Source organism: Pyxicephalus adspersus, chromosome 3, assembly GCF_032062135.1.
Source record: "Pyxicephalus adspersus chromosome 3, UCB_Pads_2.0, whole genome shotgun sequence".
Taxonomy (NCBI): Eukaryota; Metazoa; Chordata; class Amphibia; order Anura; family Pyxicephalidae; genus Pyxicephalus; species Pyxicephalus adspersus.
Genome location: NC_092860.1, coordinates 91,234,306 through 91,249,770, shown reverse-complemented (window position 1 = coordinate 91,249,770; position 15,465 = coordinate 91,234,306). Strand labels below are relative to the sequence as shown.

Here is a 15,465-nt window from a genome sequence, read left to right as displayed (position 1 = left end):
GAAAAAATACAGAAAATATATATAAAAAGATTTACATTAAACTTTTTGGGAAAATTTAGCATAAAACCTAAATCATCTGAAAAACAGAAAGAAAGAGGGTGGTTTTCTTGATTCTATTTTTCCTGACAAAAAATCTACCTGGAACAAACAGAGCCGGACAGTAACAATAAATTCACCAATGTAATGGAATGGGTATTATGCATTGGTTACTTCTCCAGCTTTTAAGTGAACCTATCAACAAGTTTATTCATGGCAAAATAACAGAATTAAATGCATCTTTCCTATTTGTCTGTAAAGGCCCAGGCAGAATGTTCTGTTCTGTGTAAGCACTTACTCCAGGTTAAGGACCTCCTGCTCCAACTAACAGTGTTTAAGCTTCACCATATAGTGGGAGGAATGGGATAAAGTGATATTCTTCCATACTTAATTGTACATAGTATTTCACAAAGAAAAGAAGGGTAACAAAGAAAGTGGTGGCTGGTTTGCAATAAACTACTACAGATTCATAGCTAGGTCCAAAAAAGGAATCAATGCCTTGCTAGCAATATTTTTGCACAATTTTTAACTCATATCTTTAATTGCTTAGTAATTAGTAAGTAGAAATCAATGAAGCTAGTAAATTATAACCTACTGCTATATCTTTCCGATACATTTCTAAAAAAACATTTACTTTAAATTCCAGTAGTCATGACTATGTGGCAGCTTTAACAGATTTTCCAAGTCTAGTGAACATTTATTTAGGTCAACATTATTTCATACTTCACATTCAGGTAACTAAGTAAACAGTTCACATTCCTTAGGTAAATCAGCCACATTAGGTATCATATAATGTTTATCGACTGGCCAATAAACATACAAATGTGTTTGGTAAGTGGAGGACAGTGGTTAGCAAAAGTTACTGCAACAGTTTTAGAAAACTAGATAATTAACTTTACCTAGTAAACAGCCTATATTCCATTAGATCATCATACAACACAAATAATTTTGGGTGACTGCATTTGTTTACATACAGAAAAATCTGGCATGTGACTAGCTTTATGATAATATATTTTAACAGTAAAGCAACAAAACATTTGTACTTACCAACACAGCTGCACGATGGAAAGTCATACTGTGTTTTAGCAGGAGTATCAAAAAGATTTTTGACGGAGGTGCTAAGAAGTTTAGAAGGGGAATCCAAGAAATTATTTAGAGCAGAGCCTGCTGCTCTCCTGGATGGTGTTTTGTCATGTGAATGGGCATGGTGATCTCCTGTTGAAGAGCTAGTATGTGTCGTTAAAATAGTCACAGGACCTGAAGACTCCACCTTCACGTGCTTTGGCGATCTGATGGTAGACACATGGTGGTGAAATAATGATTTGCCAGGATACTGTTTCATCTGGTGTTCCATTGTTTCCAGAATACTCCTTTGTTGTAAATTCTCTGAGCTAAAATGTGGATTCTCTTCTTTGATTGCTTTCTTCGCTGTTTTGTTTTCGCTGGGTGTACGCACACAGGCAGACTGTGAGCTATTCTCCACTTTGGAAGCTCTGTGTACAGTGGAACCTTCATGTTTATTTTGCTCCCGGCGCTGAAGCAAATGATGCCTCAGAGCAGCATGCTTTGGAATACAATTCATCTGATTTGAAAACGGAGCATGATATCCTGTTTGGTCTTGTGGAAGTGGAGTAGAAGTATTGCTTTGCGGTATATATCTCTTTTGTTTGTCTGGGTTCTGAATATCCTGGCAATGTCTACCATACTCCTGAACTGGCTGTTGACCGGGATTCATAATGGGCATATTGCTGTTGCTTTTTTGATCTTGGTAACCATGTTGACCATGATGAAGAGTCCGTTCTGTTTGGTAGTACTGCTGATATGTATCCACTTTACCTTTACCAGCCTCTATATTTTCAGATATATACTGCTCTTTTCTATGCAAGTCAGACTGGCTAGGACTAAAAGGCATGTTTGCGTTGCTTGAATTTTGTTTTTCGACATCCTGATGGTATTGATGGAAATTCTGGCACTGACTGGCTACTTGACTATTTTCTTCTAATTTTAAGTGATTTTGAGGGCTTGCACTATTGGGTGTATTACCAAACAGAGTTTGGGGACGATTGTGTGATGAGTGTTCCATGGCCATTGAACATTCTTGACTTGGCCTCTGATGATAAATTTGGTTTTGGCGATACTGGGTACTCTCACAAGGTTTTGAATGTAGAACCTGTTGGTGAAGTGTTTGTTGCATCTTGTGCGGAAATGGTTCATTTTCAGCTTTCTGCAGATTTAGGTGTGGTTTTAACGTTTGGTCTAACATATGCCCAGGTTTTCTATCTAAAAACGACTGATAAAAAGGGTTACCTTTGTTTTTAAGGTCATAGCTTTGTCGTTGAGCATCTGTACCAGTTGGTTGGGATAAGTGCTTATGGAAATTTAAATGCTGCTCTTGAGATTGCACAGTGCCATCTATATTTTGATTAGTACTACCCTGTTTTCTTGTATACTGTTTAAGTCTTTTTTGATTTTCTGACTGAGAGTCCATTAATAATTTTAGTAAGTCTTCTGATTTCTTTGAAGAATCCTCCTTCAAAAAATGATTGGAACGAAAGTCTGTCCAGTTTGACTTCATGTAAGGGTTTCTTTGCTCCTCCATAGTTCTACTGCGCTCAGCTGTTCCATTATAATGATCTCTCCCTTTTTGTAACATTGTATGCTCATTCTGCTTCTCTGAATGATTCTCAAATGTCATTTTTTTCTGCCCACTAAGTTCTGAAGGTGATTCCACTCCTGCTGAACAGTGAAGTGAAGGAAGTGCATCAGTGGGCAATGTTCTATTATGAAGGAGCAAAAAATCTGACTGAGAAGTCATTCTTGGATCAACTGACAGACACGTTCCATTTGACTGTGAACTTACATAAGTGCCATCACATACATTTGGGGTGGACCGGTAACGGTCAGTTTCCTGGCCATATATTAACTTATTCATTTGCAATAATGTGTAACGATCCTTACTGAGAGATTCAGAAAGCCTTTCATCAGGTTTATTATTTTGAAGATGGTAAGAAGCATTGGTAGAATAAATCAGATGATCGGGCTCACTAGCGTCACAGTTTCTTCCAGGTAAGTCCTGGGAGTTATATTTTGGCTTCTCCTGTGGAAGTGGTTGCTGTTCTTGCATGTGATGCGAGTAGTTTCCTGGTTTTACAGCTGGCTCACTGCAGTTGTCACCATTTGAAGCCTCAGTAGCCAAGGAATCTGGCCTCTGAGGCAGCACCGTGTTCAAGGTTAGTTGGGAAGTGATCTGCCCTGAGGTATGTGAAGAATGACTTGTCCGAGTAGACAAATCCTTACTAGCATCATTTCGAGTGTTAATGGCAACCGAGTGAGGTGTGTTATTCTGCAAGGCAAGCGAAAGATTTTCAGGATAATATTGAGAACCTGTTTTCTCTAATAGTTCAGCACGTGTAAGCTTCATGGAAGAGGCAAAAACAGTAGCACCATTAGGCATTGCATTATCTGTATTAGATAAGGCAATGTTGCCATTGTGGGAATTAAGGTCTTTGTTCTGCTCATTGGGAGCATGAACACTTGGATTTTCTGGTTTTCTTGTTCTCACAGCTTCATCTTTGCTACAGAAGTCAGACACACTTGGTTGAATGTACTTGCCGTTAATTTCACCTTCATTTTCTCCATTTACATCCCCAACTGTTTTGACTTTTTTCTGTTGGAGGAAATCAGATAGCAAAGGCTCACTAAGTGTGCGCTTTATTGCACCATTATGTAAATTTGGATACACGCTGTTTTCGTGTGTGAGGTCAGAACACTCCTGATTTCCCTTCATGTGGGAGATAACATAGTTGTTTTTGATTGGTAAACCGCTTTCTCCATTAACTTGGGGTGGGGCATTTTCCATTGGTAGTTCTCCATTTTGTAGCTTTGTTGGGTTGTTTTGGCAAACAGGCAACGGATGTATTAGAAATGGACTCAATCTACTGCCCTCATCATGGTGGCTTCTTTCCTCTTCCATCGGGCCTGCTCCGGGGCCATCCACAAGGCTGCCCTAAAAACGTATCTAGAAAGGAAATTAAACAACACATTTAAATGACTGGAAGGGGTTTTGTGTACAGGTAATGTTACTTTTGGAGAAAAAAATATATACATCAGGATATAGTTAGCAATCTAGTAATGTAACATTTTGATGAACATCAAAAAAGATGCAGAGTTGTCTGCCCACTATGTTTACTCGAGTAGGAAAAAAAATTGCTTGCATTTTAACAGTTTTACTGATTTTAGAATCAACATTACAAGTAACAGTATTAGGCACAAATCAGAAAAGGATGTGTATATAATGAATATTCTTAGAACAGTATGTTTCCTTGTTAAAATTTTAGGTGAAAAGGGCCAGAAGTCTTCATAAGGTGCAGGATGGTTAACTGTAAATATATCATAACTCTAATTAAAAGCAAAAGCCTCTGCAATTACCTTGTTATGCTTCTGTCCACAGGGACATTCACAACGCATAAAAAAATGAAAATCTATACACTGTGCCATAGCCATGAGCATGTTGACCTTGGCCTTTGCCCAGCAGCACCAAAATTCTGACATGCTGTCCTTTCTGCTTCATGCCTGGTTGACAAATGGTGTTAAACATGCACAACTTTTTAAGTAACTGCAGCTATGGAGTCATCACATCTTGCAGCAAGCAGGACACCGAAACATTATGTATGTTAATTTCTTTTCCAAGAAGTGCCCCGCGCATAGTGATGAGTGGAGAGCTTCCACAGGCATAGTGGTAATTTTCACGAATGCAAAAGCCAAGCACATAAGGGCCCCAAGTAAGACTCTACTAGTTTCAGCAATTGTCCATTGTGGCTATGTGGATTTAGTTGTGCCCATAATTGATGTTTAGATCTCCTGGTTTATTATACTTTGTATTTCAGCCCATCCCACATTCAGCTGGCACACATAGAACAATAGGTGCTCACACCCTAGTTAAACTTATGCAAGTATATAACCTGACTTTGTCTGGCAGGTAACATAGCAGTGTGTTACACAATGATCTCCAGTATGATTACAGTTACAGGGTTACATATATCTAAACAACAAATCATTTTAACTTGAACAGAATGAAAATCAGCATTCATGAAATAATTGCAACAAAGCCAACATTAAACCAAAATCTAATATATTTACAGTACACTTGCAAAGTTATAACCATGCAGGGCAAACTATGGCCCACGGGGCTTTTTAATCCAGTCTGCTTTTACACCTAATTTAAATATATCAGTTCATACAAAGCACATTCTATCTATCCAATACTAGGCTGGCTCATCTGTTTTCACCAAGTGAAAAATAAAGGAAGAGAGAAAAAAAAGAACCCATCATTTTTAAAAACAAAGACTAATAAGCTAAAAAATATTAGATTTTTTTTAATCCTTGTGTTTAGATACACTTTAAAGCTTGAGAACAAAAAGTGTGTTTAAAGAGTGCAGGTTTTAAGCGACTAGGTAAATTTAGGGTTAAACGTTAACCTAATCCCAAGTGTAAATTTTAGAGGATAGGTATATCGTGTTGAGGTAAATAAGTTGCCATATATTTAGAAAATATGGCAATGTTGTGGAGCACCACATTACAAAGAAAAAAAGCCCCTCTAAATTGCCCCAGTTTGATTATAGTTTCATTTAGAGAAACCTTTAAGTTTATGTTAAAAAAATAAAAAAAAAAAATAACTGGCGCATAAGGTCTAATGCAAATCCTGTTACATGGAGTGTCTGTTTTCAACTTTTTTTTTGTGATAATGTTTTTTTTCTCCCCATTTAAAGAGTTGATCAAGATATATTTAAAGTAAACCTGTAATAAAAGAAAATGCTATTGTCCAAACTAGTTACCCAGCTGCTCCTGGTTGAAGAACTTTCAGGTTTACTAGAACCTGACCTAGAGTTGAAAAGTTGGTGTTAAATCAGACAACTAGCATTATTAGGTGGAGAGTTAAGCAATAGTGGAGTTCATTTTTTTTTTTCCAATTATTGGGTGGAAAAGCCATTGACTGTCCAAAGAGCAATAGTTACACAATAAATTAGAGCTAAATACCAGAAGACAATGCTTTGAAATAAAATGCACTTCTTGGCATGGAAATACATTTTTTTTACATGTTCTATATAATACATGCATATAAAATATCTTCATTATGTATACCTTCCCAGTATCTACTGTCCCCCTCGCTTGGCTAGCTATGTACACATGTCAGATCCATGGACCAATGGGGAATGACTGATATATATGTCAAGGGAGGAAAGCAGTGGGGTGCTGCTCACTTGTCCTCCCTCCCCTATAGAACAGAAGGGGTGCCGTGTGTACAGTACCCATTCATTCATCTGTCCCTCAATTAAGAAAGATAGTTTCCAGCAACAAAAATTGCACGTGTATGCAGCCCTAATCTTACTGAATTGGTGGTACCTTGCAAATGTGCTCAATCTCAGTCTACCAATCAGTAAAAGAATCAACACCAGTGAAGGATTAGACACCTCCCTTGCTGACATGTGAACTGCAGGTCTGCATCTGCATTGCCCTGAGCAGAAAAAGTGGTTGTAGTTCATTGTGAACCTCAACATCAGCCAAGTCCTCCCCAGACTCACTGCAGAAAAGAAAGCCCTCCAGCTGCAAAGGACACCAAACTCTGTAGTTTGAGTCCAAATGTACATGTCACAGGAAGTAGCATATGGAAATAGGAAAATAAAATGGGACCAAAAAAAAAAAAAAAAAATAGTTTAGGTTACAAAACTGACTAAAATATAAAAAAGGGTAACAATATAAAATTAGGCTTTATTGAAAGGTTTAATTTATGGCAATTGTATAAATCCAAGTCATGTTTATATAGTTGTATGCATGACGATATTTTATTATTATTATTATTATTATTATTATTATTAATAATGCAAGCTTTGCAAGAAATGTGTGAAAAATGGTTGGTATACAATCTTATGTATATGATACCACTACCAAGTTTCACAACACTGTGCAGTGAAAGAATATCTGCCCATTCACATCTCTAATCTGCCCATTTAATCTCTAATATTAGATTCCCTACAGAGCCAACACATTCTCCAATATTGAATCATCAAAAAGAGAACTATAACAATAGGTTATCAAATTCCAAGCTTACAGAACACTGGTTTTAACCAACCTGAAAACTCAAACAATGAAATAAAGCCGAGTTAATCCTTAAAATGAACGGCACATGGCTTTCTATATTTCCAATATGCTTGCTGACCTATAGCCAGTATGCAGCTAGTATGAAGTCAGTTCTCATGTCAAAAGGCTTAAATAATTGTCACCAAGTCAGGCTTAGAGAATTAGTAGGAGACGCACACAAGTGCCAATTCTAAGTTAATCGTTGGAAAATGAAAAGTTGGAAAAGTTGCCAGTGTGTCCCAATAGCTTAAGCCAATTACCTGGGACAAGCAAGCAGATTTTTTAAGGGAATGACTATCTGTCATTGGTGCATCATTTGGCACCAAATCCCTCTGTCTCCATTTCCCCCACCGTCTGTCTCCCCCCTCCATCTGGTCTTATGGTAAAGCAGACCTATCATCAGAATGTGTACTTTACATAAATGATCTTCTTTTTGGAGATGAAGCCATTCCATATATACCCAGGAGGAAGCTTTTTCTTTAATAGAGAAAATATGCTAATCCCCAGCATGCGGTGTGATCAGCTCCCCCCACCCTATTTACAGCAGGCTATGTCACTCAAACTTGCCCCTGCGCAGTGCAAGATCACTGCACTGGGACAAAGGCAGATTATAAGGTGGCGAGGGACCAAATCCAGGAAAATTCAAGAGGCATCAAGGGACCTGAGGACGTAAAAGGCAAGCAAGTTTTTTTTTAATTTAGTTCCACTTTACGTACCATTTAGCCAAAAGAAGTGGTGTTTTACATCAAACTTCGCACCCAATGTCAAATTTATTGAATTTATTTTGAAAAGCAAAAACAAAAAGAAAAGCTGTGGGAAATGTGCACCCTTTTTCTGCCATTGATGTGTACCACACACCATGACATTGAAAGGGTTGCAACAAGCTCACAGCATTAGCAGCCATAAACTTGTTTTAAATGTGATCAACAGGTACTGGGCTTGAAGCAGTGATTTAAGTAATACAGTCACATGATTACTACGTTGAGTGGTAGAGTGTAAAACTACAATTCTGTACACTGGAGTGAGGAATAATTACATTTTTATAGTAAATTTTAAAGTGTTAATTTTTCTTAGGAAAAAAAATTTGGTTAAAAAGTAGTTTCTTACAAAACCTTTGTAACTTTTAAATCCCTATAATAAAAAATGTCTAGCCAAAGATTTAAAAGGTCTTTACTATTAAATACAATTATTGGGTCAAATAAACATAAATTGTTAAGATTAATTTACACTTCGTGGCTTCAGCTGCAAGACACTATACTTTCTTACGGAGCCCGATTTAATCATAAGCCTGACAATGTAATAAGCGTTCTGAAATGCTACAACTTTTAGGCAGAACCATTAAATTACAAAGTTTGCCAGTTTATTTTATTTCTAGCTGATAATAAATGGAAACCTAGAGGTGTGAAAAGACTCAAGAAAAGTGTGCAAAACAAAAGAAGGCAATGGCATGGATAGCAGAGGCGCCAAAGTACCAAAGAAAATGGTCTGGTATCTTTTCATAAAATGGTATTTTTCATAGATAATAAAATTCAAACGATGTGTTTAATCCCCACTTCTCTAGGATTGGTGTACACTAGGTTTTAAACTCAAAAGAAAAGTATTTTTTTTTTCATCATCTTTGAGCTGCTGAAATTATGTTCAAATATCATAAGCCCACAGCTACATGCCACATGCAAATGCATCCATAAATACACTCGTAAATATCAACAAGTACATACTTGACTAAATGCCTCTAAATACACACACACGCAGATAAATACCTACATACACCTATGTATATTTACATGTGCATACATGTGTAAATACCTCTGTGTATACCACACACAAAAATATATATGTGTTTTACAAATGTTTGAGCACAGGTGCATGTATATCCATTTTTGTATAGTGCACAAACATACGGATAGGAAGAGAGGCAAAAAGATTACTCATTGGGAAAATATAATCTATACCTATAGCCATTATTTGTACTCACATCAGAGTAGTTAAACAGAATTGACAGTAACTGTGCAGAGATTTTAAAAGAAGTTAGTGAAGTTAGTGAACTTATAAAAATAAAAGCAATCTTTTTCCAGGAGTATATACATAATCTTTTCAAAGTGTAGAAGGAAGCATGCATTAAATCTAACATTATTTAAAGCAGGGGAAAAAAAACAAAAACAAAAAAAAAAAACACACACACACACACAAGGTTGATGTGTTTACCTTTAAGGCTCTAGGGTAGCAGGTGTTCCTGGAGTCTGAAGTGTTTTAAGAGGTAGCTTGGATCACATATTAATATGGATCACTGTGCTCCACCTTTGCCGATACTTCATGTTTCCTATGTTTCAGCTCTACTGAGCATATGCAATTCTGTTTAAGGGGGTCTATTGCCTCAGTGGGTTACTTGTTTGTCTGGTGCCCTCTTGTGTCAGGACAGATATTGCAGAACAATGTTATTTATTTTATTTCTTCCACTACTTTAGTAATTTCATTAAGACCTTTTGGATGGAGGGATTTTGTTGTGAAGATCCGGAACAATTCCTGTGCTTTTTAGTTAAGTTATATCTGTAAAAATGTTTTGTGTTTTCAATGTGTTCTATGGGTATTACAGTCAGTAAGTCAGATGATTAGTTGTGGAACAACATGTAATGTCTTGAAACTCCATGTTTGATGTAATCATTGGAGACATTGTGCCTGTGTTGCCTACTCTGGTTTTGAATTTTTGTGTCCTCCTGCCTATGTAGACCACAGTTGAAGAAGTGTCACAAAGAGGGATTTTATTGGATAAGTGATTTGTGTGCTGGCTATGTAAATAGTTGCCTATGATATTGCATATTATAGACACTTTGTGTGAACGCTGCCTATGGTTTTATTTCGGAAAGTTCCTATATTAGAGATTTTCTTTCTGATATTAGTGGCAGTCTGCTTGGAGCCAATAGTTTTTTATTTTTATATATTTTGATTAGCCCGTCTGAAAACTGCATCTGGGAGTTTTTGGCATTTGTGGTTTTGGAATATGGGTCCTGCACTAAGATGTTCCGGCGGGGTTTTAGGGTCCGCTTGACCTTAATAGATTGGGAGAACAATGCAGTTTCTTTTCATGGAAGTTCAGATTTTGTTTCAACTGTGAAGGGTCAGTAAAATAGGAGTTGGTTTCTATGAAAACTCTGCACCTTATTTATGAATTGAGAATTAGGACTTTGGATAATGCTTTCCTCTCATTTTTTTCCTGAGTATGGATGCACGTAGATTGAAGTCTTGTTTAGAACAGTTATTTCTTAAGAATAAAAATTGATCATATTGGATATTTGTTTTCCAGAATTGTTGGCGGTTGCTATGCAAGTCTAGGTGGCCATTAACATCCACCTTTTTGAAAAATGTTCTAAAGTTGGAATTTTTTTTGCTTAGAGCTATATAGACATACAGCCAAAAATCTATTGTGTTTGTTAAAGTCAAGGGTGGAAAAGTCCTGCTTCATTTTGATTTAAGATTATTTGTAAAGATAAGGAATTCTGGTTTATTTCTATCCCATATTAGGTTTATAAAAGAGTTGGGGGTTCGCTTTTTTTTGTAGATGAGATCTGTTCCAAGCTAGCTCATGGTTAAATTTGCATAATGTTGTGACCATAGCCATGCCTCTGGTTTGCATGAAATCAAATAGAAATGTTTATCATAAATGGGTTAGTATGTAGTTAACTAGAGACAAATTGCAAACCACACTCGTGTAATATGTTTGGGTTACTCTGGGCATCATGGCCCTTATACACAAACATAGGAATCTTACCAATTTATTGTGGTCAACCTGTTACAGAAAATGTGTGTATGAAGAGTTTTGTAATATCAGTAAATGAAAATCTATGAATTTAGATACATTGCTGGCAAATTAAGTGATGTCTGTATTAGTGGTTTTCCTGGGAGAGGGGGTTAGAGATTTTAGATAAATAGAAAAGGGGTATATTAGGGTGTGGTGTTAGGAGTTCTTTTTTTGTTTTGGTGACGTTATTGAAATGGGTTTAGTTGATCAGCTGGTTGTATTGTATTCCCCTAGAGGACTGTTCATTTCAGATAGCGTTGGTTATTATTTAGAATGCTATATGCTTCTTTTAAAAAGTTCTCCCTGTTTTGGATAATTCTTAACCCCACTCCCTTTATGTTCACTTCTTATTACGCTTGCATCACTATCTTTTAGGGCATTTAAAGCCAATTCTGCTCAGGTTGCTGTGGTTTGGTCTAGGTTTGGATACCAATTTAAATAAACACAGGTCAACAAAAGATTAGTTCTGATAATCATCAGAAACCACAGCAAACTTTTCTAAATCAGTTTTCAAGCAGATTTTAGATCTGTTTTCAGTTTTTTCCCTAACACCTCAAGTTCCTGAGTTATGAGTACTATTACAGTTAATACTGTACGTGCATGTATTTTGTACTAAAACGTAAGCACCATTGAAGTGAATGGTAATACATCTTCAGTGTGAAGTAAAAAAAAGGCACACTGTGGTATAGATCTACTGAACCGTGTCAGTCAGGTACAATTGTTTCTTCAGAAATGCTTAGAGTATGATTTTCTTGTGTACTCCTTGTCTAGATTGTCGCGGTACAGCATCCAGCAGTAGTCACCCATCATACTTTCGTTACAGAAACCTTGGTAGTGGTGCTCCTTTACCTGAATGTCCTGGTGAAACAGTTTTCACTCACCATACCAAGATTTTGTGGGAAGAATTCTACATGTGAGTGCAAGAAACGTATTTTTAATGATATGTGACAAACCAGTTTCTGGTATGAATCAAGCTGATTCTGAACTCCTTCCTTGTATGCAGGATACTTATGGTTGCCTAGGAAATTTTCACACAGCCACTTGAATGCTTCCCAAGCTCAGCTGCTGAGAGAGATTGTTTGAAAACATCAGCCTGCAAAACAGACTTTACCTGTGGCCCTATAAGAATTCCTCCCCTCATTTTTGCAGTGCTTATGTTTGGAAACTTCTCAACAAGGTACTGAAGACCCTTGGCCTTTACAAGGTTTTTAATCAAGCCGAACTTGATATGGAGAGGTGGTAGAAATATTTTATGCGGATCAACCAGAGGCAGAAACTTGACACTGCTTGTTCCGGGCTTATAGGTATCTCTTGGTAGCCAATCACGCTTGACATAATAGTCCCCCGAATATTGGCTGTCCCACAGGCATAGGGAACAGCAATATTTTGTGAAACCTTCTTGCATTCGCATCAGCAAGCCAATGACTTTTAGATTCCCACAGATGTTCCACTGGTGTTTTTTTTTTTTTTTTTACTGGATTGCTTTAAGTAGTAACATGTTGTCATATGACTTCTTTAGGTTAACGGAATGGGCAACCGGTAAACTTGTTTGGAATTACCATTCAAGCTTCTTTTGGAGGAATCATTGAAGATACGCCATTCAGATGGAACATGCTCTTGTTGCAAACTGTTAAAGAGTGCAGTTTATCATGACAGTAGCAGTGAGCCATCACTAGTGAAGAACGTTGTCAAGGTATGATTTTGTTTTCTGTAGCGAGTTACAGTTACACCCTTTGCAAGCAAGTGCTTCTGTTTGTCTTAAAAGAGATTTTAGATCACGAACGAGATCATTCAGCTCTGCTTGTGTCAGGTCTCTGGTTCTGAATCTTCATTGGCTAAGTAGTCAGGATCAGATAAGTTCAGGGTTGTAACTGGCTGCAACTCCAGCACATTCCTAAACACCTTCTACAGAAGCAAGTCCATCATGTGACGGTACCAGAACCGGCAATGAATCATCATGGGGAACAGGCATATTGCAGAATCGAGGCTGGGATATACACTTTTGTGCTTTGTTTTACCTGAGAATCCCCTTTTGTTGACGCAGCAAAAATAGTAGTTGATTAGATGGTTTCGCAGTTCTTTCCACACCATCGGGATTGCAAATGGCATTGCTGCTTTATGCTGATTTAGCCAGTCACAAAGTCCGTTGGAACAACTGGTACAGATGACATGTGGAGCCCAAGATTTATCCTGGTCACCAAGTAGACAGCCGAAATATAATTTGTATATCTTTTGTGGTAATTTGGCAACGTTGTGCTTTCGTGGTAAATGAACCACACATGTAACAGAAACTGTCTGGATCATGAAAGCAATTTCTAGGCATGATGACAAATGAAATCAATTGCAGTTAGTGCGGTCTCTAACCTTAAAAAAAAAAAAGACTGTTGTTAAATGTTGTAATATGTTAAGGCTATTTAAAACGAATTTCACAGAATATATAATTAGCTGCATCACAAAAACTAGACGTGCTAGAGAAACACTGAACACAGATTTGAACTCTGCATCAAAAATATTGCAAGTCCGCATACAATTATATCTGATGAAAATGACATGATGACCTGTGCTATTTTCTGGAAGGCCTCTATTACTAGAGTATAGAAACAGTTTATATAATTTCCTTTGTTGGAAACTGTATAAAAGTTGTTTTTCTTGGGGGGGGTTACACATACATGTGTTAAGTATTTCAGAATATCTGTGTGAACCTCGATCTGTATAGATAATATGGTTGACTAGGAAAATTTCCTGGGTGATCATTAGTAGGATAGTAGAACGCGCCTGTACGCGCTTGTACAACCAAAATGCCCTTTTGATGTCCATTTTCTAATGAAGTCGTGTAGGTCAATAAACAGATCATATATGTTAGGGGAAAAGTAAGGCCAAATTAACAAATTTTTGCTCTGGATTTTCTTTCCTTCCTTTTTTTCTTTCCTAATGGATAATGTATACTTTGAAAGGTTGATCAATCAACGGTTTTGCCTTTCACTTTTTTTATGCCCATTTTTGCCTTTTCTATTTTTCCCCACGTCTACCCCTTCCGCTGAGTCCTCTGATAATGCCAATAGGGTGTATATTCCTAGACCTTCTGTTGAAATGTGAATCATCCAAATATGAATTTATTAGTACTAAAGAAGTTTGAATTTTGTTTATAACTCTTCTAGACCTTTTTTTTTTTATTTTATTTTTTGAAATTGTTTTTTTTTATTGAAGCTTGCTTGGGAATTTTTGGATCGTTTGCCTGTTCCTTTTCTAGTTTAAAGTGGAAGAACAAGTTATCCCTGAATAAATCAGTCTTCAATAGAATATGTTTGTCAAAGGTGCAAATATATATATATAGATGAATCATGGACACACTGTATTACGTGTACGGATAGCATCTCTCAATAGCAGCTGTAGTGTTTAGTTTATTAGTTAGGATAGTTTTGCTGGAGTTTATAGGTGCTAAAGTCTTTGTGCAGATTCGGCTTAAAAAATGAGTTCTCTGTCACTGGGTAGTTTTCTTTGGTGGTAAACGAATGTCGCGTACCATGTGCTTGAAGGCAATAAATTCTCTGGAGAGATGGGACAAAAAGAGAAAAAGTCCCAGCAGAGATCTTAGTGTAATAGTTTACATAGGTGGCGAGTTGGTTTGATTAAAGTAATTCTGAATGTCTATACTCACATTACAGAGGTTGTGGAAGCCCCTGTGGGGAATTAAGAAACCCAAGAAATTGCATGTGGAAAATTTTTATGTCTTTACATGCTCTCTTGTAATCTTAATGGCTATGACAGCCTCGGTCTTTTAGGAGAGTTGGTAAGGTAATGGCATGGATAGCAGAGGCGCCCAAGAGAAGGAGATGATCAGTTATCCTTTCATAAAATGGTTTTATTGGTCAAAGAAAATGAAAATACTCCATCAAGCATTTTGTGTCACAAGAAACATACATGTTTAAATAACTATATCAAAAAATGTATTGTGTTGTGTGCGTGTATAGGAATTTACACATAAAATGTATGTGTAGCTAAAAGATATATACCTACACCTATGCATACAATATACATATGTTCATTTTACAGAGGTTTAAAAATAAAGGCCTACTTTTCTGTCACTGTACATATATGGGTTAGTTTGAATATGAGATACACGTTAGTTTGAACCAGTACAGCAGTCATTGTGAAAAAGGTACCATTGCTGTTATGCAATGCTCAGCACTTGGCACTATAAGATTCATGAACATGAATGGGGTGCCCTATTAACCCAGCTCTACAGTTACACTGCAGTAAAGCCAGCCACTTTACCACAAATGAAATCTTGCTGGACATTTTAGATTTATGAAAAACTCTGTCCCATCCCAAAGAATGCAGCTAGTTCCTAAACTTTAATTAGGTTCGTTCTTGATTTTTGGAGGGAATATGTATTTTGCCGAAACATCATAACTTTACCATTTTGTTCAAAATGATGGCTTTTCCCCTCTGCTACCATTCTCTGTCCTCTCTTTGGGAAAATAATGAAAACATGT

The 15,465-nt window shown here is 36.9% G+C and overlaps 1 protein-coding gene across 4 annotated transcripts in view; it reads right to left on the bottom strand.

Moving 5' to 3' along the window:
* TET2 (tet methylcytosine dioxygenase 2) overlaps window positions 1-15,465 on the bottom strand; it is a 59,874-nt gene that overhangs the window by 20,865 nt on the left and 23,544 nt on the right. For all 4 annotated transcript variants that reach the window (XM_072405657.1, XM_072405656.1, XM_072405659.1 and 1 more), the window contains exon 2: window positions 1,084-4,054. In XM_072405657.1, the coding sequence (XP_072261758.1) occupies window positions 1,084-4,009 (2,926 nt within the window). In that variant the 5' untranslated portion in view covers window positions 4,010-4,054. The remainder of the gene's footprint in view (window positions 1-1,083; window positions 4,055-15,465) is intronic.